This window comes from Brassica oleracea, chromosome C3 (assembly GCF_000695525.1).
Source record: "Brassica oleracea var. oleracea cultivar TO1000 chromosome C3, BOL, whole genome shotgun sequence".
Lineage (NCBI taxonomy): Eukaryota > Viridiplantae > Streptophyta > Magnoliopsida > Brassicales > Brassicaceae > Brassica > Brassica oleracea.
In genome coordinates, this window is record NC_027750.1 from 56074960 (window position 1) to 56099913 (window position 24954).

The following is a 24954-nucleotide window of genomic DNA, read 5'->3' on the forward strand; positions in this document are numbered from 1 at the left end:
TGTTTAGATCATCAATGTGTTGTTGATGTAGTTTTTGGCGAGAAGGATAAACTCTAGACTGGTGCCTAAGGAGAGAGAGGAGCTGTACATGAAGTGGGACGTACCATTGGAAGGGAAACAGAGGAAGTTACAGTTCGTGAACAAGCTATGGACTGATCCTTACGACTCAAGGCACGTGCAGGAGAGTGCAGAGATAGTTGCCAAGCTTGTTGGGTTCTGTGAAAGTGGTAACATCTCTAAAGAGATGTTTGAGCTCAACTTCGCCATGCCTTCAGATAAAAGGTGGAACATTGTTTGGGACATCTCTAATCTTCTTCATCTATGAAGATAGCTTTTTTTTTTGTAAAAAAGTAGACAACGCATAAGAGTACTCCTAGGTATGGCTGTGTTTGTAGCACTAGATTCCTTGTCAAATTTGAGACTATAACGATCAGATAACCATGTATGATCCTAGCGCATACCACGTCCTCTTGACAGTGGCTACAACAAACCTCAGTTTTAGAATTGATTTTGATGAGTCAAGGACATTGTACCCCCATTGTTGGGGAGGCTCAGCTAAGTAATTATACTTGTAATAAAGTTTTCTTCCACTGTCGCACATAAAAAAGGTTGATCTTTAACCAGATTAATATTCAACAATATGAAGGTACACAACAAAACTGAATCAATCTCTGCAACCTGAAACTTTTGTGTGCCACGACAGGCCCTTATTTTCCGAGGAACACTGTAATATTAGAGCATGAGTGTAACCAAATCTATGATAAATAATGACAACAACTGAACAATATTGAATCAAACAGCAAACTTAAGTTTCTTCTATGTTGTTGGAAAATGTAATTCTAGTTTTCCTCCCTCTCCCTGTGCTCAGGTGATGAACTGTATAAGAAATAGCTAAACAATACGCAGCAATGACATTTGTTAGATATGTTGTTGGTTTATGTATGCCTGTCGAAGAACTTCTCTATGAGTACAGAGAAAGTTGCAAAGCCAGCGAAGCCTATACACGCAGCTTTTGGCCCACCTGATACAAAATCAAATTCATCAAAATCTCCAGACGCAACGTATAATAAGATAAAACAAAAATCTATTGAAAGAGGGCATGTGATATGTCAAAGGAACAAAAGCGATTACGAGACTTCAGTTTGAGAATCAAGGATTATTACATACTGTTAAGAAATGTGAGCGAATTTGATGGAAGAACACTTCGATTTGGAATTGATCCGTCCGACGAAACTAGTTGAGAAAGAAGACTTTGATTTCGTTGTTTCTTCAGTGAGATAGAAGAGAAAGATGACGAAAACGAGATTAGATACTAGGGCAGATGAAGAGCTCGGCGGAGAAGACAAGGGGCGGATGAAGAACCCTAAATCGCCATGGGAGAAGCTTTTAGGCGGAGAAGACGAGGTAAAAAAAGAATTAGGATATTGATATCTTAACCCGTGTCCCTCTTTTGTTCTCTCATTTTTTTTCTTTTGTTTTTTTAACTATTTTAACTATTAAATTTATTACGAAAATTATTAGAGAATTATTACTTATTATTATAATTCAACTTAATTGATTAATTTAAGAGCATTATGGTATTTATAGGAATTAAAATTTTATTTTCCTAAAAAGTGTTGCAGAAGTCTTAAGCGGACAAATCCAAGTTCAAAGTGTCTCGTTTTTCTAATTTTCCCTATATTTAAACTGACTAGTCGGTTGGAATTCTGTCGTTAGTTTTGGCAGCCATGGAAAATGATCTTTAATTAAACAATTATAGAAAAACTTATGGAAAATTATTAACCAAAAAAATTAGAGAAAATCTTTTTATTTTCTTTCAGGTTTGTACTGAAAGAAATATTTGAGTGATGATGGTTGACTGGGGCATACTTAATTAGAGACCCAATTAACTTAGTTTATGGACCGTAGGTGAATTAGCATTAAAAAGTGGGTCAACACTTTTTATTTTCCTCATATCATTAATGAATCATAAGTACTGTATGAGTATATGTTCGTACTTGCGTAATTTAAGTCAATATGCAGTTATATACACATGTGACATGTGACATGTTTTAGGAGAAAGAAACCATAGGTCTTGCGTAAGGGTAACTAAGCTATTGTATGGAATCTATTATTAGTCGTTACATAATAAAAAAGGTGAAAAATCCTGAAAATGCTTAAAACCAGTGTTTTTAAAACCGGACTGGCTAGCGAATCGGAATTTTTTGGGTCATGGGTCATTGTGGTTTGACTAGGTCTAAACCGGATTTGATCGGATTTACTTAGATTAAACTAAATTTAATGATATTTTATAAATAATATGCATATTTTTTAATAAAAAATAGATCAATCAAATAAAATGTTTAAATAGCCATAATGTGTAGAAAAAAATAAAAATAAAAACTAAAATTTAAAATCAATATGAATAATACATTTAAATTTTATTCGCAAATCTTATCGCTCTAAATTTTCATCACTTTTAAAAAAAATTGTATACACATTAGGTAAAAGTTATATTTTGTAATACAAATTTCAGAAACGAAAATGTTTCAATTATTTAAGGTTTTTAAAACAAGTGATCATGAAATAAAAGTTTTTTAAAAAATGAGAAGTAGACAAAAACAATATCTCGACGTGAATATTGAACTTTGCGAAATTTTATAATTTATGAGTTGTAAAGACGACATAAAAAAGACGAGAGACAATACTTTATTAATCTTTGATAAATCTTATTTTTACTTAGAAAAAGAAAAATTAATTGTTTCATTAACAAAATTTTGGCTTATATACGAACCGGTATTTGGCCGGTTCATTGGGTCGCCGGTTCCCGAGTTTTTGACGGTTCGATAGGAGTTTTTAATTGGTTCGATTTTAGTTGGGTTTTAGCATTAATCCAACCCGGATTATTTTTGGTTCATGGTTCAATCCGGTCCGACCGCTGGTACAGGTTTGAAAACACTGCTTAAAACTGTATGGTGCATCAATGTTTGAGATTAAACTAATTACTGTGTCGTTCAAATAGTTTCTTTTATCAAATAAACTTAGGTATATAAAAATAAAAAATAAACTTAGGTATTAAAAATAAAAAATAAACTTAGGTATTAAAAATAAAAAATAAACTTAGGTATAGACACGTGCCTAAAGTTTATATGTTGTGGCACTTGGCAATCTTTCTTTTACATCATTATGTAAAAAATATACTAGTAATTAAGAATCCCAAATGGGACCAAAAGCTGGAACCCCAGAAGCCTTACATGCATTAACAACGTCGCGACTTCCTTCAGGGTTGCTTGTAACAATTACAACTTGAGCTCCAAACTTCTTGGAAACTTTAACGCTCATTTCCGACACATTAGGTCGTCCTAGAATCGCGGTATCGTGAACTATGATCCTGTCTTGATGAGGATCAGATTTAATCCTATTCACAATCTCCGACCCGAAATTATCATCTAATCCTTTAGCCACCCAGATTAAATATACCTCGGCCTTACTCTGCTGCATGAGAAACGATAAAAATACACAAATCCCCGAACCAGTGGCCACAAGTAATACCTGTAAAAAACGTATATATTAAAATCTAAATGGTAGTATTTCAGTTGAAATAAAAATAATTTTTTAAAAAAATATTGCAATCTTGCTGGTCATCAACGTTTTCGCACAGCATATTTTTCTAGTCTACTTATCTAAAACAGTGGTTGTCATAAGTTTGAAGTGGAAAAATAAAAATAAAATCCCACAAAAAATATATTTCATTGTAGCTAATATTAATACTCAACTGATGTGTCGGCATATATATTTTAAAAAAGCGTCAAAAACATGTTCAAAATGGTCAATTATCCAATAAATAAACTGTTGAAAATTTGTCACGAGTTAAATTCTAGGTTTTAAGAGAATTTTTATTTACCTTGCCATACAAGTTAACTAGATAGGGTAAGCCGGCAAAGTGAACCGTACGGACCCATAAGTGAGTTGGAGGTTTTGAGACCAATGACTTGGTGAAGTCTCCGACAGCACCGGCTAACATCATGTGCGATGTCTTCCCGTCAGAGATGATCCCAAAAGCATGCCATTCTGACAACGGGGATGGACTGATCCTTCCCAAGATCCCTGGTTTCACACCTCCACTGAACTTGATCAGCGACGCGTGGCCCGAGAGAGATGATATATCAACCGGAACGCGTCTCACAGTCAACCAAGGGAGCACAATAGCGACTGTGATCGCTAACGTAAACCAAAACTCTTGCCTTTTGATCAGCGTCGAGGCGAGATTATCGGTGTAAGATCTCGAAACTGGATCGTAGGAAGTCGTTAATACTATAAACGCCCAAACAAGGCCTAAAGCAGACCAGCCCGCGAATCTGTGGACGCGTTCAAAGACGTTGTGGTGTAAATGACGAACAAGAGGAAACGCAGCTGCGGATGTGAGGCAGAGGAGGGAAAGAATCGCGGACGCAACCGCTATGATCGCTGTTGAATTGTTGTCCCTGTCTTTAAGAGTGAGAACTAATGAGTAGACAAGCCAAACGATTGAGGAAACGCCGCAACCGCTGTGGATACCGCCTAGGCTTTGCAAGAGCGACGTGACCGCGATTTTAATGCGGAGAGGGACAAAGGAGCGTCCGAGGATGGTTACGGTTAGGTAGAAAACGAGTCTCAAGAAGGCTTCGCTTCTACAGAGAGTTAGGGCAAGAATATTGGCGATTGAAAACAGAGATGCTCCGTTTCTAGTGTAAGTAAAACGTCCCGTGGCTGCGAGAACGAGACCTACGACGTTTAGAAACAATGAAGTGACGAAGAGACGTTTGTAAACGGTGAAGAGTCCTTGATCAAGAAGTATGATTGATAGTCTTGAAACGCGTTTCTTTGGAACCGGCGGTTGCTGCGGTTTCTCGCTGTGTTTGCTTGAGGAAGAATCAAGAATTGCGTTTTCGTCTGTAGTATTGCGTTGTTCGTCTCCTTCTTTGAACACACCTTCTTCTAAGTAGTAAAAATCGTCTTCATCTTCTTCATCGTCGTTGTCGGAGTCCAGATCGCAGAAATGGCTGCTGACTAGGCTTATAGACTGTTGCAACGATGAAGGGAAAGCTTTTGAGGCGTTTCTGATGAAATCCTTTGGAAGTCGAAACCTGCGGCTCGTTTCCTCGCGTTCAGCGTTTGCGTTAAGGTTTTGATCAGTTGTAATGATGGCGAAAGGGTTTGCATGAGGTTTAATCTCAAACGCGACGCCCCGACAGCTAGAGAATCTCACAGTCGAAGCGTTTTCCATTTCTTTTTCTTTCTCTTTTGTTGTTTTAGGTTATATGAACTAAGAAAATGCTGACTTAAGAGTTAGACACAACACACAAAGGCTAGTTATGTTCTGGCCTTGTGAAGAGCATTGCCTATTTATATAATAATTTGGTATTAGTAATATTCAAATTTTCATCATTGATATAAAAAGAAAATAAGACCTTACAGTTTTTCTCTAAAGATAAGACGGTAATAATAATTTTATTTCATTCGTCTCAGTTGACTCTGAGTCTCTGACCGTGAAGCTTTTAATATGTCAAATCACACGCTGATTAGTACATTCATGTAAATATGATAAAGAGCAACACCATCTGTAAATATGATAAAGAGCAAAATATTAATTTTTACTAAAACTTAGTTAACTTTAGTTTTGTTTTAAAAATTCAACCAGTACAAAATGACATTTAGACAATGACGTTTTTATGGAGTTCTCTAAACCCTCGACCAGGAGCATCCATGTTGGTCGGACCATTTTCGATGTAAAACTCTATTTTTTCTTTCAAAATGAAATAAAAATGGATATAGAGTAAAAATGCTCTAACCTCATTTCATTTTTTATACTAATCTATTATGAACAAAAAAAAAATAGATTACTCTATAAATGAATTAAACTCTATTATGGAGTGAAATATGAAATTGAGTTGAACTATTTTTTACTCCATATCTATTTTTATTCTATTTTAGAGTAAAAGTTGGAGTTGGGTTGGAAATAACCTTTGTCGCTCATGTCTCAGTTTCTTATATATCTATATTAGTATTTCAAAACAAATGGTTTTTCTGTATTTAATTTTAATCTTTAAAAAGCAATTACACTAATAGATGAAGGACATCTATAGAGCTGATTTCTTCCCTTGGTCAGAATTTCTTTACGAAGAATTCTTCCTTCTCTTTCATCTTTTAGTATATTTTACATTTTTTTTTTCCAAAGACTACCTCAAGAGACTGTTGATGCTCTCTAACCTTTTCTAGTTTTCTCTCTTCTCCTTTATTATTTTCCTTTATTTTTAATAATAAAATAGTCAGTAGCATATTCCCGATGGAGCACGCGTACCCTTTCCTTGAGTACGGACTTTTCTCCCAAACACGCGTATCCTTTCCTTTCTCCTTCACTGTCGCCGTTCTCGGCGGCGGCCCCCACCTGCCGATTGACATGCCTCCAAAGAATGGTCGTACTGTCACAGTGGAACATGATCTCAGTATGGGGAGCCTCTCCGTCGACTTGTCGACTCATGGCCACCTTCCAGAGCACTCTAGTACTGGCTCTTTATCGGATACAACCGTGTCTGGAGATGAAGACAACCCAGATGATGAGAACGATGGGTTTTTGGAGTTTTTCTCTAATAGATACCACAAGCGTTTTAAAACGAAGGTTAGGGCTAGAGGCCCTTCAATCCTCTAAATTTTTACCCTCTTAATGGATCTTTTTTGTTGGAATGTAAGAGGGATTAATGATTCTGTAAAGCGGCGAGGTTTTAGGAAATGGATTCGGAAATATAATCCTATTTTTGGGTGTCTTGTCGAGACGCATGTACAGCGGCAGAAAGTTGATTCTACTTTTAAAAGCATTTTTCCGGGTTGGTCTCTTGAGAGTAACTACGAATTCTCCGACTTGGGGAAAATTTGGCTCGTTTGGAAACCCTCAGTTCAGGTAAACGTCATCACTAAGTCTCTTCAGATGATTACCTGCACTGTAAAGCTCCCGTTTCAGGCTACAGAAATTGGAGTTTCCATGATATATGGATCAAACTGCAGAAAAGAAAGAAGACTATTATGGGATGAACTCGAAACTGTTTCCACTTCATCTCAGCTTTGCGGTCTTCCCTGGATTGTCTTAGGGGATTTTAATGAGATAATCTACCCTACAGAACACTCCTCTGCTGATCAGTTATCATCCTTTAGAGGTATGAGAGATTTCCGAGAATGTCTTGAACGATGTTCTTTGGCTGACCTTCAGTATAGCGGTCACAACTTCACATGGTCGAATGGTTCTGTATCTAAGAAGTTAGATCGAATTTTATGCAATGAGAAATGGTCTGAGCAGTTCCCGAATTCGATTGGGGTCTTTGGTGAACCTGGTATCTCAGATCACAGTCCCTGCTGCGCTTTCCTAGACAACTACAAGCCTGTTCAGAAGCGTTCTTTCAGGTTCTTCGCGCACATAAACACTCATCCTGATTTTAGTGAGCTCGTCAAGTCAGCTTGGATTGCTCTACCTTTTCATGGTTCAAAGCAGCTTTGCGTCTCAAAAAAGCTAAAGGAATTGAAGCCCATCATTCGAGCTTTCAACAAAGAGAATTTCTCAGACCTTGAAAAGCGAGTGGAGGATGATTTCATGCCAGAGCACATCCTTATCCTCGCCAAGTCCTGAAGCTGTTGAGTTAGAAAGGATAGCCCACCAAAAGTGGTTTACCTTAGCGAGAGCTGAAGATAAATTCTTAAGACAACGCTCTAGAATTCAGTGGAGTGTTGTAGGTGATGCAAATACGACTTTCTTTCATAGTGTTATCAAAGCGCGGCAAAATCAAAATCATTGCTAGATGGAAATGGGAACATTATCGACTCCTTGGATGGGATAAAACAGCACGCTATTGACTATTTTCAGCGCCTCGTTGGAGGGGAGAATGCTCCTACTACTTCCACTCCAGCTGATATTGCTCTGGTTCTGCAAACCAAGTGCTCTCCTGTTGCCATTAATGCTCTCTCAGTCCCTTTCACTGACCTTGATATTCAGAATGTTTTTCTATCACTGCCAAAGAACAAGTCTCCAGGGCCAGATGGCTATCCTGCAGAGTTCTTCATTGGAAATTGGGCAGCAGTTGGTCGTGATATGATAGATGCAGTGCAAGAATTTTTGCGCACTGGAGAGCTGCTTCAACAATGGAATGCGACAGTTCTGACTCTTGTTCCAAAGAAGACTAATGCTAACAAGATTACTGAGTTCAGATCGATCTCTTGCTGCAACACGGTCTATAAGGTAGCATCGCAGCTACTAGCGAACAAACTCAAGGAACTCCTCCCAACTTTTATCTCATCCTCGCAGTCTGCTTTTGTTCCGGGCCGTTTGCTGGTTGAAAATGTGTTACTGGCAACAGAGCTTGTCTCAGGTTACAACTGGAAGAAAATATCGAAACGCTACATGCTTAAGATTGATCTTCAGAAGGCTTTTGATACTCTGGACTGGGACTTCGTTATGTTCACTCTACAGGCGCTAGACTTTCCACCCTCATTCAGGAACCTTATCAAGAAATGCCTAACGACAACTCGGTTCTCGGTGGCTATTAATGGAGAATCTTGCGGATACTTTAAAGGTACAAGAGGATTAAGACAAGGCGACCCCCTATCGCCTTATCTTTTTGTCCTAACCTTAGAGGTTTTCTCACAGCTTCTGAGAAAGAAATACACTGACGGGTCCATTGGCTTTCATCCGCAAACTCGGGAACTTGAGGTTACTCACTTATCTTTTGCCGATGATCTTATGATTTTCTCTGATGGTACTGTGAATTCTGTGGAATGCATTGCTGAAACATTGGAACACTTTGCCCTTTGGTCTGGTCTACGCATGAACAAGTCCAAAACCGAGCTATATACGGCTGGCTTGAACAATGATGAAACCTTACACATCTCTCGCCTTGGTTTCAACATGGGTTCAGTGCCAATACGCTATCTAGGACTCCCATTAATGTGCAGGAAGCTGAGAATGTCGGACTACAGACCTCTTCTAGATAAAATTTTTGCAAACTTTAATTACTGGTCTGCAAAGGCTTTATCTTACGCAGGACGGAAGCAGCTTCTATCCTCTGTCATCTATGGCTCAATCAAATTCTGGACCTCGGCTTTTATTTTTCCTAAGGGATGCATAAAGAAGATTGAAAGTCTTTGTTCTCAGTGTCTTTGGGGAGGGACTGAGACGAAAAGATGTATTGTGAAGGTCTCATGGAACGCTGTCTGTTTACCTCAGTTGGAAGGTGGTCTGGGATTAAGAGACATTGGCCTTTGGAACAAGAACCTCTGTCTAAAGCTGATATGGAACCTCTTTACGAAGAAAGACTCCCTTTGGGTTCGATGGATCCACCAGTATAGGCTAAAGGATGAAAACTTCTGGAGCTTTGATGAGAACAAGACTAACTCTTCCACATTGAGATCTCTTCTCTCACTGCGGGGACTGGCTGCTAGATTCATGCGACCTAAACTGGGTAATGGCCAGCTTATCAGTTTCTGGCACGATCACTGGACACCACTGGGACCACTCATCGACAGATTTGGAGAATCGGGACCTAGAGAGCTGTCAATAAGCATATGCGCGACTGTCTCTGATGCTTGTGATGATAGGGGCTGGCCACTAAGGGGAGCACACTCTCCTCTTGCAGAGGAGCTTCAGGTTTATCTCACAACTGTCCCTCTCCCCACTCTAAATTCATCAGCAGATCACTATATATGGGATGCCGATGGAGATGAATTAAAAGAGTTCTCCACCAGCAAAACTTGGAATGTGGTTCGAAACAAAGCAGTGGAGCAACACTGGAGTCGTAGCATCTGGTTCAAGGGTCATGTTCCGCGGCATTCTTTCACATCATGGGTTATATACCAGGATCGCCTACCAACCAGATCAAGACTGCTGCAGTGGGGTATGAATATTTCTCCATCTTGTTGTCTGTGTGATGCAGGGGAAGAGAACAGAGATCATGTGTTCCTAAAGTGTGAAATCAATGAAGGTCTATGGGATTTGGTACTGCAAAGGCTGGGGTATTCTTTTCGGGCTTTCCACACATGGACATCGTTTTCTGAATGGACAGCTTCGCGAGATTCAGTCACTAGCAGAACACTTAAAAGGATGGTGGCGCAAGCAACATTATACGACATCTAGAGCGAGAGGAACACCCGACTTTATGCTCGAGAATCTCGAACCCCAGCAACTCTCTTCAAGATCGTAGATCGTTCCATCAGGGATGCTATTCTGGGCAAGAGAAAACTCAGGAGATTTCAACCCTTGATGCAACTTTGGATACGCTATGAGTAATCTTTTGGAACCTCATTAGATGTTAGCTTAGCCTTGTTTATTTTTTGCCAAGGTTGACTTAACTTTGCTTTAAACGTTTGTATCACTACAAACTCGTCTCATATTAAATATGAAACTCACATTTTGGCAAAAAAAAAAATATTCCCGATGGAGTTGCAGTCAAAAATTCACACGAATCTCTTTTCTTCATGTGAATTTTTAAATATGTTATATATGTTAACCCTAGATGATTGCATTTAATGCTACATGATAGATTGGCTACTACACTTATATCACAAGTTTTGATCGTCTTCTTATTAATGTCAATGGTGGTTGAATCATATATTATCGAATTATCGTATTAAAACTCAAACTCAGACTGATCAAGATTACCAAAAAAAAAAAACTCAGACTGATCAAATAACAACAATTTTGTTGTCAATTTCCCACTTTGGGTTTTGGTTTTCCTAGAGAGGTTTTAATGAGGCAACGTCGTGCATGATACAAACCCATATGGTTATAGCATCCAAGGGGGATTGTTCTAAATCATGGACTGAATTGTTATTAACCAAGACCAGAAGAGAAGGCCCATCAGCCACGACCAGGCCCAGCCGAGGCCGCGACCAAGGGGAGAGAGAAATGGTCGGTTTTGGACCGACTTAGGATTAGGACGTTTTCCTTTTCTTGTTATCTTTAGTAGTTTTCCTATTTCCTTTTGAATTAGGTTTTGTACTCTTTCCATTTATCTTTTCCTTGTAACCCCTATATAAAGAGAACTTATTATTCAGAAATAAACATACAGTTTCCCAGTTCTTTTACAATAGAAACTAGTGGAATGCCAAAAACAGTAAAACTTACTTACATGTTGTACGTAAAGTAGATGCGGAATGACGACGGTGCCCCTGCGTATTAGACGTACCTATTTACCTGTTGAGCTTGGTACAGCTAATAGCTGTCAGAGAATTTTTAAAAACTATTAAAAAAATTAGATAAAGATTTGGTTCAGATTTTTTGGTGTGCTCGCGTAAAGGTGGCAATGCAAGAAAAGATTTTGCTTCCTCTATTTACTAGCAATATTTTTCTATTCACTTATATTTGTTAATAGACTTTTGCAAGGATATTGATTTTTTCTTTTGTTCTCTTGCCGTAATCATTATCTTCTATCTTGATCTTTTTTTCTATACTTATTTATTCTACTGATAAATCCACAGAAAACCAAAGAAAATTTTGTCAAGTATCATATGATCTTTACCACACATACATAATCGCTCAATCACATCAGATCAATCCCCACGACAATCTCAAACAAGATAATGTGTTCTCTCTCTTGAAGTTCATCATCTTTAGTTTTTTTGCATCTGAAAATTTTTCGGATCACTCAGACAGTCAAAACTGGCATCTCATCTCACCTCACCTCCAGAACCATAGAATTTCAATTGAAGTTAGAAATTGGATCTCGTTACCCTCACATAGATGGATATAACAATATGATAGTTAGCTAGCTAACAAAATTTATTCATGGCTAAAAAAAACATTATACAAGCAATTGTTTGTTTAGCCGGGTAAATGTCTTAAAAAATCAAAGTGGTGCAAAATGTGTTTAGATAATTTTGAACACATATGTGTGCACAAAATATGATATAACATAAGTATCAAATAAGTCTGGCCAGCTAACAAATATATGTTTTCGTCTATTAATTTTCTTAGGGTCTACTAAATTTTCCTTGATGTAAACAATATAAAAAATACAAAATACGAAATTATGTATGCTTGATAACTCAACTATTTTCCCGTCTAATATATTTTCAAACTAGTAAACTTTTTTATACAATTCTAAAGATGCAATCAAGCAAAGTATCTTTTCGTCCTAAAAAGAGTGCGAGAGTGAAACTTCTGATAGGTTGGGAAGACTTTAACTATTAACCACATTTTAATCCATAATCCGTTTATGAAATATTATTAACCGGCCAACAACGTTATGAATCGTGTCTAGTATATTACATAACCACCTAAGATTGAAGGAATATCCATCTCCTTACATGATGTTTGTAGACAAAATCACTTTATTTTCTCATCTAATACTTTTGTAATGCTGGAAAAGTTTTCGTGAAACAAACATAAAGAACCAATCAAGTAAAGTAAATGATTGTTATTGACATACATAACGGTGTTTCAAAACATTTATAACCAAAAAAAGTTAAGAGTACAAACTGTGGAGTTTCACAACTCTCTCTAAATACTACTAAAAAAGCATTATACTAGACATCAGATTATTTCTAGTTCGGTAGGATTAAAAACCATTGCTTAAAATCCATATATGGTCTCACTCTATTCTGAGCATGTCTCCTTCTCTATTATATGCACTGTTTTGACTATGCTGGTTCCTACTTTGTTCCACCCAAATGTCTGCAGAAGCATCCACATTTTGCACGGTTTTAGTATTCGTTCCAACTGTAGTAGATTGTTGTAGAGAAGGTATATTAGGATATGTCAAATCTTTAAGACATTGGCTCCTACAACGTTTGTTAAAAGACATAAAGTTAAGTAAATGGATTAATATGACATGATGGTAACAAGTTGGTTATACGAAGTTTAACCTTAAAATTTAGAAATATCATTTGTAAATTCTGTTAATTAGACAAACTGACTAACATGTAAATAATTGCGATTATTATAGTACATATTGGTAGGGGTGTCAATTCGGGCTGGCCCGGCCCGGTCCGGCCCAAACCCGCTAAGCCCGTAAATATTTGAGTCCGGCCCGGCCCGGCCCGAAAATAATTTGGGCCTAGAATTCAAAGCCCGGCCCTTATAGGGCTACAGGGCTTTTCGGGCTTTTGTGGGCTTTTCAAAAAATAATTTGTCATTGTCATTTCTATCGTTTTAATACATGTGAATTTTCATTAAAAAAAAGAGTTTCATTTTAAAAAAATAAAAAAAAGTATAAAGTGAGTTTAAAATTTTCTTGTCTATCACAAATTTTTTATTTTTTCGTATGTTTTAAAAACATTTTATACACAAACCAAATTTAATAAGATTTAAATAATCAAATATCAATTAAAACAAAAAATATAAGAGAACAAAATTTATGATAAACATGGTCAAACGTTTTATACTTTATATTTTGAAAATAAAAACATGTTGTACATGAAAGAAGAATGTACTTTTGTAAAATTTAAAATGTAACACTTGTAATGATGAAACAATAAAGTGCATTAAAAACTTTTATATTTGCTTTATTAGAGTTTAGATAAAAATATTAAAATAATATATCAATACTAATAATAGTTTCGATTACAAGAAAGAAGGATAATATTTACGCTAAAATATAAATTTCGGGTTTTCGGGCCGGCCCTAGCCCAAACGGACTTAAGCCCAAAATACCCAAAGCCCAAATGGGCTTAGCCCGAAAGGCCCAATTTTTTTTGGGCTTATAAAGCTAAGCCCAAACCCGGTAATTTTTAGGGCTGGGCGGGCTCGGGCTACGGGCTTCGGCCCTAATTGACATGTCTACATATTGGTGTGTAACCGGCTAAAATTTTATGTGTCCTTTTAAACATAATATTAGCTTCACCAAAATGAAATATAAATATTAGAAAATGTTATTATCAGGATAAAACATTCACAACTCAGCTAAGAATAATCTTAGCTATAAAAAAAATGATTAGACGGCTAACTAAACACATAACAAGAAAGTCATTCCCTAAAACAAAAGCAAATAAAATTGAAGCACAAGATGTCAAGAAACTCTTGTGGAATCTGCCCAAAATACTAACTTTTGCACTATTAATATGTTGATTTAGGTTGCAGGTTTACAGTTTAAACATAGCAAAGGGGTAAATATACAACTAAATTTCCCCAAAAAATGACGCATAAAGCTAAACTATTTTCCTAGAATTAAGTCAAGAGACAAAACCACAAAGAAGCCAAATCAGAAACAAGTAACTCACATCACAAAGAAACCCAAATCACAAAGATGCATTTAAAAAAAAATAAAGAGATAAAAGAAATCTAGATAACCTGGAAAGTCCCAAAGCTCATGCTTGTAGATATCAAGTAATAGCTCACGAGTGCTTCATCAGTCGGATGAAATCGAAACCCAGGAGCAAGCCAAGCCGCCGTCAGAGTAGTTGCCGGCAAAGTCGCAGAAAGCAGTGAGGAATCAACGGCCATAGATTTGTGATCCAATAAAGCAAAGTTTGTACTTATATCTAGGGTATGGTGGAGGTTGCGAATTATTGTTCTCAATTTTCTCACGAACTCGCCGGCAGATTTTAGGGGTTTCTGTTTAAAAATGATTTTCTCGAGACAGAAAAATAGAGAGATAATCGTATGAAAAGAGATATGGTTTTAAAATTTGAAAAATATAGTTTGAAACCCAGCGGTTAATTGAAAACCAATCTGACATTAAAGGATTTGGATGAAAATGTCAGAAAATTGGATCCTTGTGTATCTAGACATAAGATTTTGCCTACTCAAAACACATAATTCATGGAGGTTGGCGTGTAGGAGTATCAGTGTCATATGTGAATTTGCACAGTGTTCAAACAGTTGAAATTGATATTGTCCTAATCGGAGGAAAATGCGTTGGTAGGAGTCCAAATTTTCCTTGATTATATGAAACGATTTGGTCAGAGTGATTGATTCAGAAATACCCATAATATTAAAATAAAAAGTTAAACAAAAATGATTTCAGACGTAACGGCAGTCAAGCTAGGTGTACACGTGTTTACTTATTTTATTTTTGCGTCGATGTTTGTATAGATCTTAACCTTTTTAAATGAAAATAGAGTTTAATAGGTGAAAAGTGACAACTCTCCACACATCAACACACTTAAACACGTAAGTATAACAATAACAATAAAAATCAGAAATCAAAATCTTCATTATCATCAATCTCATGGTCCATTAACTTCCAAGACCCATCTTTTTGTTGTACCATACCTTTGTTTTTGAGAATCCTCCAATGTCCTGGGACCATATACTCATCTTTTAACCCATCCACTGATTTGTTGACCAGTCCAATGTCTCTTTTTACATCGAGTCTGAATAAGTCAGCTCTGCTCGTCCCTTGGGTTCCCGCAAGGCCGTGCAAGTAAGCCTCTAGGCAGTGAAACGTCGCCAGGTCTCCTGGAGATTTCAGGTATGGTGACTTTCTTGTGTCTATTGGAAGCTCGTCTCCGACTTCAGCGTAACCTAAGGGTGGATAGATTGGAACTACGTCCGGTAGATTCTTTACCCGTAACACGCGGAGATCTTTCAATCTGTATTTATTGTATTATATAAGTCACGTTTCATTTAAAAAAAAATTGACCATGGAAGATAAGTACATATGTTATTATTAGAACCAGTATAACGCTAATTCAGGGTACTAATTACATTATCAGGATGCTATTATTTTTTGGTGACTAGTACATATCACTACAAGAAAACACGGACAATACTGACGGAAAAACCGACCGAAAAAAATCTGTCAGGATTTTCCAACGGAATTCCGACGAAAACTTGTCGGAAATATATTTCGGTAAATTCGTCGGAACTGCGTCGGAAAATCCTGACAGAATACATTCGTCGGTATTTCGTCATACGATCCCGACAGAAAACCGACAAAAAACTGACAAATATATGACCGTTGCAAAAAATTGACACTTACCGACGAAATACCGACGGCATACCGACCATGAAAGAATTCGGTCATAATTCCGTCGGTTTTTCCGACGGAATACCGACGGATTGAACAGCCGTTATACTTCCCGACTGAAAACCGACGAATTTGCAGCCGTTGCACTTCCCGACGAAATACCGACGGATTATGTAGCCGTTAGTATCCGTTTAAATTACCGACGGAACGCCGACGGGTTTAGGACGTTAATTTAGCCGTTATGATTCCCGACGGAATACCGACGAATATTTTCCGTCGGAAAGATTTCCAATTCATTATAAATACGACCTCTCCTTCATTCATTGAAATCACAACAAAACAATATAAATTATGGGTACTCCTTATAATTTCCGTTCTTGGTTAGATCAACCTCATATGGATCCAAATACAAATTTACTTACGGAGGAATACGCACGTGGTATTCAAGAATTCATGGGGGTGGTTCAAAGTCAACCGGAAGCAAGAACAAGTAAGTATTTATTATGTCCATGTTCTACTTGTAAGAATAATATCCGTGTCAAAAAAATGGAAGTATGGAGTCATTTATATTTGAAAGGATTTACACGTGGTTATAAGATTTGGTATCTTCATGGAGAAAGATTTGAGTATGGTAGTAGTAGCGAACCTCAAACTGCCGATAGGTTAGATGAACCTACCACAGATGTAGATTTTGGGATAGGGACTGTTCAGATGGTATATGATGCATATGGAGAAAATTTACCGTCGGGTGAAGAGGAAGGAGATAGACAAGAACAACCCAATGTAGAAAATTTCCCATGTGAAGAGGAAGGCGAACGAGAACAACCCAATCTAGAAGCCAGAAGATTTTTTGAAATGTTAGATGCAGCTAAGCAGCCATTGTATCAAGGATGTAAAGATGGGCATTCACCTTTATCATCCGCAAGTCGATTGATGGCGCTAAAGACTGACTATAATTTGGCTGAAGAATGTGTGGATGCGATTGCAGATTTTGTTAAAGATGTTCTTCCTGAAGATAATCTTGCACCTGGCTCATATTATGAGGTACAAAAATTGGTCGCTGGTCTTGGCTTACCATATCAGGTGATAGATGTATGCATCGATAACTGCATGATTTACTGGAGAGCAGATGAGAACAGGGAGAGATGTAAATTCTGTCGGAAACCTCGTTATCAGGATACGACTGGAAGAGTTCCGGTGCCATACAAACGAATGTGGTATTTGCCGTTGACTGAAAGATTAAAGAGGTTATATCAGTCTGAACGAACAGCAGAACCAATGAGATGGCATGCTGAGCACTTAACAAATGGTGAGATAACACATCCTTCCGATGCAGAGGCGTGGAAGCATTTTCAATCAACATATCCAGAATTTGCATCTGAGGTAAGAAATGTGTATCTTGCATTATGCACAGATGGTTTCAGTCCATTTGGAAAGCATGGAAGACAATATTCATTGTGGCCGGTAATCTTGACACCTTACAACTTACCACCACATTTGTGTATGCGACGGGAGTTTTTGTTCCTCTCAATTCTCGTTCCCGGGCCAGATCATCCTAAGAGATCACTGGATGTGTTTCTTCAGCCATTGATATATGAGCTGCAATTATTATGGGAGCACGGTGTTCATACATACGATGTTTCGCGGAAAGAGAATTTTCAGATGCGAGCAGTACTTATGTGGACAATAAGTGATTTTCCAGCATATGGTATGTTATCTGGATGGACCACGCATGGGAGGCTATCATGTCCTTATTGCCAAGACAACACAGATGCTTTCCAACTAAAAAATGGTCGGAAAACGTGTTGGTTTGACTGTCACAGGAGATTTCTACCACACGATCATCCATATCGTAAGAGTAAGACATTGTTTACAAAGAACAAGAGGGTGTTTGACAGTCCACCTGAAGAAGTAAGTGGCAAAAAGTTGAAGGAACAATTAAGAGATTTTGGTGCAGATAGAACGCCAGACGTGGGTGGAAACGGACATGAACCGATTTATGGTGTAGGGGAAAATCATAATTGGCATAAGAAGAGTATCTTCTGGGATTTGCCCTATTGGGAGACTCATTTGTTGCGGCACTGTTTAGATGTCATGCATATTGAGAAGAACTTTTTCGACAATTTGATGAACACCATCCTTGATGTCCAAGGCAAGACGAAGGATAACTTGAAGTCAAGACTGGATTTGGTTGATATTTGTGCTCGTCCCGAACTTCATGTTGATGAGCACGGTAAAGGTCCTATTCCCATATATCGACTGGATGCAACTGCAAAAGAAGAGTTTTTTGATTGGATAACACACAGTGTTAAATTTCCAGACGGTTATGCATCAAGTTTGCGTAATTGTGTTGACAAAAGTGAAGGGAAGTTTACTGGCTTGAAGAGCCATGATTGTCATGTAATGATGCAGCGCCTCCTTCCTTTTGCGTTTTCCGCACTATTGCCACGAAATGTCCACGAAGCAACCGCAGGTACTTTAAAATTTAACATAGTTAAATTAATTGTCATATTATTTTTTAATGCTTATATATATATATATATGCTTATGGAATTTGTTTTCTTCGTGTATGTAGGGATAAGTGCTTTCTTCCGTGATTTATGCTCGAGATCACTCACATCAGATGGTATCCGCAATTTGGAAGTTAAAATACCGGTGATCCTATGCAACCTCGAGAAGATATTTCCTCCATCATTTTTTGATGTTATGGAGCATCTTGCTATTCATCTTGCGAGAGAAGCGGCACTCGGTGGTCCCGTGCAGTACAGGTGGATGTATTTGTACGAACGGTTTATGTTTCATCTGAAGAAGAAGGTCAAGAATTTAAGCAAGGTGGAGGGATCAATAGTGGCTCAGTGCATCAATGAGGAAACCTCAAACTTTGCTGAATACTACTTTCCATCAGAAGTTCGAACAAAAAGTCGAAGACCTGCACGGCATGATGATAGAGGTGAAAGGGCAACTTATTATGTTTATGTGCCAAACATGTTTACACAAATTGGACGACATAGTGGAAAGTCAACGGACCGGATACTTACAGTGGCTGAGCATGCTCATTTGCACACATATTTGCTTACAAACTGCGAAGACATTCTTGAATATGAGAGGTACATAGATTTAAAAATATGAATTATTTGCAATATTTTTGAAACATATCTAACATTTTTGTGTTTTTTACAGTATTTACTTGGCAGAGATGCGCTTAAAGTACCCGGATGCGACAGAAGAACAACTCGAACAACTCAAGCAAAACAACTTTGCAACATGGCTTTCTGATTATGTAAGTGTCTAATCAGTAATTAGTGGTAACTAACCGTTTTACTTATTATCTTTTAATGAACGAAAACATTTTTTTTTTGTTTTTATAGGTAAGCCATTGTTTAGCTATTGGGCACCCACCTAAAGATTGGTTACGTGAGATAGTTTGTGGTCCAAAGTTTGTTGCAAAGTCATATCCGAGATATTGCACACGAGGATATGCATTCAGAGTTCTTAAGGAAAATACTGTAAGGAGAACAATTGATTGTGGGGTTTCTTCGTCATCCGGAGACGATGTCTACTACGGTAACGTACGCGAGATTTTGGAAATTCAGTACCCGGGAATGATTGGCATGAGATGTATTGTCTTCAACTGTGAGTGGTACGACAACGTTGTTGGTCGCGGAGTAAGCACTGACGCATTCGGTGTTACATCTGTACATTCGCGACGACGACTGGATTTTTACGATCCATTCATTCTTGCTTCACAAGCTGACCAGGTATGTATGTTGAAATATATTTTCCATCGGAAGTAATCATATATAATTACTTCGACTTATATAATTTATAATTTTTCAGGTTTGCTATATTCGTTATCCGCGGATTAGGCAAAGGAACGATCCTTGGATCGTTGTCATGTCAATAAATCCCAGAAGCCGAGTACAAGGAGTATTTGATCCACTACAACAACAATTAACCGAAGAGGACGGCGAGATTGGAGAGTTTGACGAAGACAATTCAGATTCATCATGTTCATCATCAGATAATTCCTCAGATGGAGAGTAGATACTCTTTTATGAATGTATATGCAAATTACTTTTAAACATTGTAGATTTCTTCTAAAAACAAATTATGGGTTTGAAACGTTGTATACTTTTAAATTACAAAAAATAAATTAGATTTGTTGATTCTAAAATCGAACGGTTTTGATTGATTGATTATATACGGTTTTGATTCAAAGTTAAAAAAAAATCAAACTGAAACTCTAAATTGATAATGTCCGTCGGTTTTCCGTCGGAATTTACCGACGCATTTCCGACGAAACCCTAGAATTTGAGGGTTTCGTCGGAAATGCATCGGTAAATACCGACGGAATACCGACGAACCCCTAGAATTTGAGGGGTTCATCGGTATTCCGTCGGTATTTACCGACGTATTTCCGACGAACACCTAGAATTTGAGGGGTTCGTCGGAAATATGTCGGTAAATACCGACGGACATTATCAATTTAGAGTTTCAGTTTGATTTTTGTTTTACAAATCTCACCATTGTATTCTCACAGTTTAAAAACTTTGAACATGACATATTAACCATTCAATCAAAACCGTATATAATCAATCAATCAAAACCGTTCGATTTTAGAATCAACAAATCTAATTTATTTTTTGTAATTTAAAAGTATACAACGTTTCAAACCCATAATTTGTTTTTAGAAGAAATCTACAATGTTTAAAAGTAATTTGCATATACATTCATAAAAGAGTATCTACTCTCCATCTGAGGAATTATCTGATGATGAACATGATGAATCTGAATTGTCTTCGTCAAACTCTCCAATCTCGCCGTCCTCTTTTTAGAAAAAAACCGACGAAACATATCCGTCGGTTTTTTCAGAAAATTCCGACGAATTATCATCGTCGGTATTCTCTATAAATACCGACGGATATGTTTCGTCGGAAATTTTAGAAAAAAACCGACGGAATATGTTCGTCGGTATTTACCGACGATATGTGTTCGTCGGTATTTTGCCGACGAATTGCCGACGAATATCAGTATACCGACGAGATGATACCGACGGACATATTTCGTCGGTATTCCATCGGTATGCTACTTTCCCGACGAGATTATGACGGATTTGTCCATCGGTATCAAGCAGTTTTCTTGTAGTGAATCATATTAGCCTTGAGACGGATCCGGATATCCAGAAAATTTATGGTATCAGGATCCGGATCCGGATCCGTCGGATCCGTGGATTTAATATCCGGATCCGGATTCGTGGTTTCCGGATATCCGGGTTTCGGATATCCATCTCGATATTCTATTATCCGCGGATATCCGGATCCGGATCCGGATCCGTCAAAATAATTAAAAATAATTTTTTTAACAAAAAATACTATTTTTTTTAATGTAATACATAAATTAAATATTTATAAATATATTTATATATGTTTATAGTATTATAAAAACTAAAATATAATATTATAAGATTAATTCATGTATAAATATTAATATATCAAATATAAATATTAGTAAAATTTAAAAATTTAATGTTTTTTAAAAATACGGATCCGGATCCGGATATCCGGACCTAAAAATTAAGATAGCCGGATCCAGATTCGGTTTGCACGGATCCATGATTTTACTATCCGGATTCGGATCCGGGCACCCCGGATATCCTATTTTCGGAGCAGATCCGGAGCGGATCTCGGATCGAATCCAGATCTCGGATAATAAGTCTCAGACCTACATATTATAGTATTAGTAAATAAATTGTTTAATTTAGATTAAAGCTAGATATTATATATAACTTTCATGACGGTTGTTACTTTCAGAAATTAATATTTTACATAAAATTAATTAATGAAGTTTTATACTCGTGTTTTGTTGGTCTTATTAGTTTATGTTTTTAGTGTTTTCTCAAATATCATTCCGATAAGGTTTGAATGTTGGGGATTGAATGTTTGAATGTAATCAAAGCGCTTTGGTCTAGTGGTAAAGGGATTCAATCTGGAATTTCTGTCATGGGTTAGAGTAGCATTGATCATCTAGATGTGCTTTAAATTGATTTAATATTCGTCTATACCAGATGCAAAGTTTCGTGAAACTAGTCTTGAACCTAGAAAATCTTTGAAATCCCCACAGTTATCAAAAAAAAATTGTTTGCATGTAGACTACAAAACATTCCAAAGGTTTTTACCAAAAAAAAAAACTTTCCAACAGAACTTCAAAACCCTAAATATTAAAATTATATATTTGGAAAGTCAACGAAAAAAAACTTTTTGAAAAACTAATTAGTGAGTTTGTATTTGTATGTTTTTCACATTTATGAGCTTCCACATTCATCTAGCCAAAAAAGTTCTTAAGGATTTATCTGAAATTTGGCTCATAACAAAAAAAATGAAAATATTATTATATGTTTTATATTTGTAAAGAGGAGTACTATTTTTTTATTAGATGACAATATAAAACTGTTGTAAATGTAAATATCTAAGAGCATGATTATCCGGGGTCCTTAGTGGGTTTCTTAGTGTGTGGGCTCCCACAAAACCCTTAAGGATCGGTTACAAAAACTACTAATTAAGAACCGATCTTAGTGAGTTTCTTACACTGTTCGCGGACTCCACTGACACGTGGCGGTCCGCGATTGATTTGTTTTTTAATTTTTTTTTTTTTTTTTTTTTAAAACTAAGAAAACTAAGATTGGGTTTCCTAGGGATAATCATGGCCTAATAGGACGTACCCGGAGAAGAGTTTCTTAAAGTCAGAATCGCCCACACGAGGACTAGCAAAGACAAAGGCCGTAACGGGACAAGATTTGTCAGGACGGCTCTTTGGTCGGTTATAACCATTAGCCACAATATCGGCAGCGTTTAGCGTCGCGATGGCAGCTCCAAGGCTATGACCACAAATACTTATACTGATCTTTTCGTCTTTATACTTCTCCAACAATCTCCCAATCTCTCGCAATACCTTATGTCATTTCAAAAATTCATCAAGAGAATTTCTCAAAATACCCAAACGGTAAAATCGTCGTTGAACAAGTGATCAACACATTACCTGGTCACGAGCATTAGCCTTATTAAAAGGTGACCTTTCGTCCTTAGACATGTATATTGAGTACCAACCTCGATGAATCTGTACTTGATCATTTTTCTCACCGAAGATCTTTTTGGCGTTCACGAAACCGAATTCGAAGTCGTTGACCCATTCAAGTGGTTGCACTGAGCCTCTCCAAGCGACAACTATATCTCTCCGACCAAGAGCCGCCGTGCCTTGGTCGTCTGTCACCGCCACGTAGCCTATCCAGTTCGATTCCTTTGTGCATCCTTCGCGTGACACTGGGAACAATAGGAATGACTCAGGCACGTGGATCTGTGATGTCGCGAATAGAAACTTAGTCACTTTGTACTTTGTATACGGATGCGCTTTCTCTAGACCAACCTGCACGTGTTTTAATAATCAAATTTCTTGCATAATAAGGATACATGTCCCTTTATTGTATATAAGTATTTTCTTCCTTCTAATAGTGTTATCGCGGAGGTAGAATCGTGAAAATGGGGAAAAACAACGAAAATGTTGAGTGAACTATGTATACACTACAACAAATAAGGCTGTGTTTAGGGATAAATTATGCCTTCTCACTCGAGGGACAAAACGGCATATCACATATAGTGTATTAGTATACATCGATTTTTTATTGACCGAAGAATGTGATCATGATTTTATTATTAAAAAAGAACGGTCAGTTTTAAAGAACTTTAGAGCATTTAACTGAGGATAGTTTATGATTTTTATTATTAAAATAAAATTAATAAAAATAAAGGAAAGTTTTTTTTTTTTTTTTGTTTAACCTGGGAGGATCCCAGGCCTTTAGGGCCCAGACTAATCTCCAAGGGGAGGTGCAGCCCACGGATAGACTCTCTCTCTGGGTATTCAAATGGGCCCGAAAGCATGGACCCACATCCGTGTGGGTGACAGTATGGGCAGTTCGCCACCGCCTGGCGTCGAACCCGTGAACATGACAATTGGCCTCCAAGGTCCTTCGCCAAGCGGGCTACCTCATCCCGTCCAAAATTCATGAGATGTTTTCAGGAATGAGACACTTATGAAAAAAACTGAAGATTCTTGAGAACACTTGGCATGGTATTAATGGTTATTTTGAGACTCTTTAGAACACTTAGCATTGTATTAATGGTCAATTTGATAGATTCTTTAGAATACTTAGCATTGTATTAGTGGTTCATAATATTTAGCGCTTACAAACTAGAACGTTTTTGACAATGCATACCAATTAGGACGTTTTGTATTTTTAACTTTGATGTTACCTTGGCGAAGAAATCCTTTCTGGAGTAAATGCTAGAGCCGGCGAATTCAGATTGGGTGTTTATGTTGAAAGTATCATAGCCAGCCTGGGCCATCTCGCCGTAATGTATTAGATATTGCCGAAGATCTTGATCCAACGGCTGTAACAACCCTTTCCAATGGTTTTGGCCACTCAGATCCCTCCATCTCTTTGCGATTCCTCTAGATGCAATTAATTTCTCATCCTCTTTGTTCTTCTTTTTCTTTGTTCTCGTGCAGCTGAAACACCTCGTTACTTTCTTGTCTGCTGCGTCCATAATATTTCAAATGTTTAATGTCTGTTTTCTTGTTTAGGCTCAAAGAAGCTCGTTGAATAAAAAAGATATTATGTTGAAAACTTTGAAGATAAAATATAGTCTGGTGGATTTAAGTATTAGCTCGCATAATTGAGGCGTGTTGCAGAGGAAGTATAGTTCTCGAGATTATATAAAAGCATAATATTTTATTTGATACAATAGTTTCTTAATTTACGTTCACGGAAAGCAATAGGTGACTCCGGATATCCGGGAAATTTAAGGTATGCGGATTCGGATTCGTGGTTTCCGGATATCTGTCTCGATATTCTATTATCCGCGGATATCCGGATCCGTCAAAATAATTAAAAATATTTTTTTTGAACAAAAAATACTAATTTTTTTAATATAATACATAAATTAAATATTTATAAATATATTTATATATGTTTATAATATTGTAAAAACTAAAATAT

General features: G+C 37.2%; 3 protein-coding genes across 3 annotated transcripts; 1 reads left to right on the forward strand and 2 right to left on the reverse strand.

Moving 5' to 3' along the window:
* Positions 1 to 3149: 3149 nt before the first annotated feature.
* On the reverse strand, positions 3150 to 5328 carry LOC106333611. The gene is made up of 2 exons (XM_013772036.1): positions 3884 to 5328; positions 3150 to 3531 (listed from the first exon to the last, which is right to left on the reverse strand). The coding sequence occupies exons 1-2, from the start codon at positions 5243 to 5245 to the stop codon at positions 3187 to 3189; spliced, it is 1707 nt and encodes a 568-aa protein (XP_013627490.1). The 5' UTR covers positions 5246 to 5328; the 3' UTR covers positions 3150 to 3186.
* A 9690-nt stretch (positions 5329 to 15018) lies between these two features.
* On the reverse strand, positions 15019 to 24620 carry LOC106328260 (phospholipase A1-IIgamma-like). The gene is made up of 4 exons (XM_013766669.1): positions 24209 to 24620; positions 22941 to 23324; positions 22624 to 22853; positions 15019 to 15528 (listed from the first exon to the last, which is right to left on the reverse strand). Exons 1-4 carry the CDS (start codon positions 24500 to 24502, stop codon positions 15132 to 15134), a joined length of 1305 nt encoding a protein of 434 aa, XP_013622123.1. The 5' UTR covers positions 24503 to 24620; the 3' UTR covers positions 15019 to 15131.
* Positions 15696 to 20026, forward strand: LOC106328259. Its single transcript, XM_013766668.1, has 5 exons — positions 15696 to 18378; positions 18481 to 19012; positions 19086 to 19185; positions 19274 to 19663; positions 19743 to 20026. Exons 1-5 carry the CDS (start codon positions 16257 to 16259, stop codon positions 19947 to 19949), a joined length of 3351 nt encoding a protein of 1116 aa, XP_013622122.1. The 5' UTR covers positions 15696 to 16256; the 3' UTR covers positions 19950 to 20026.
* Positions 24621 to 24954: the final 334 nt, after the last annotated feature.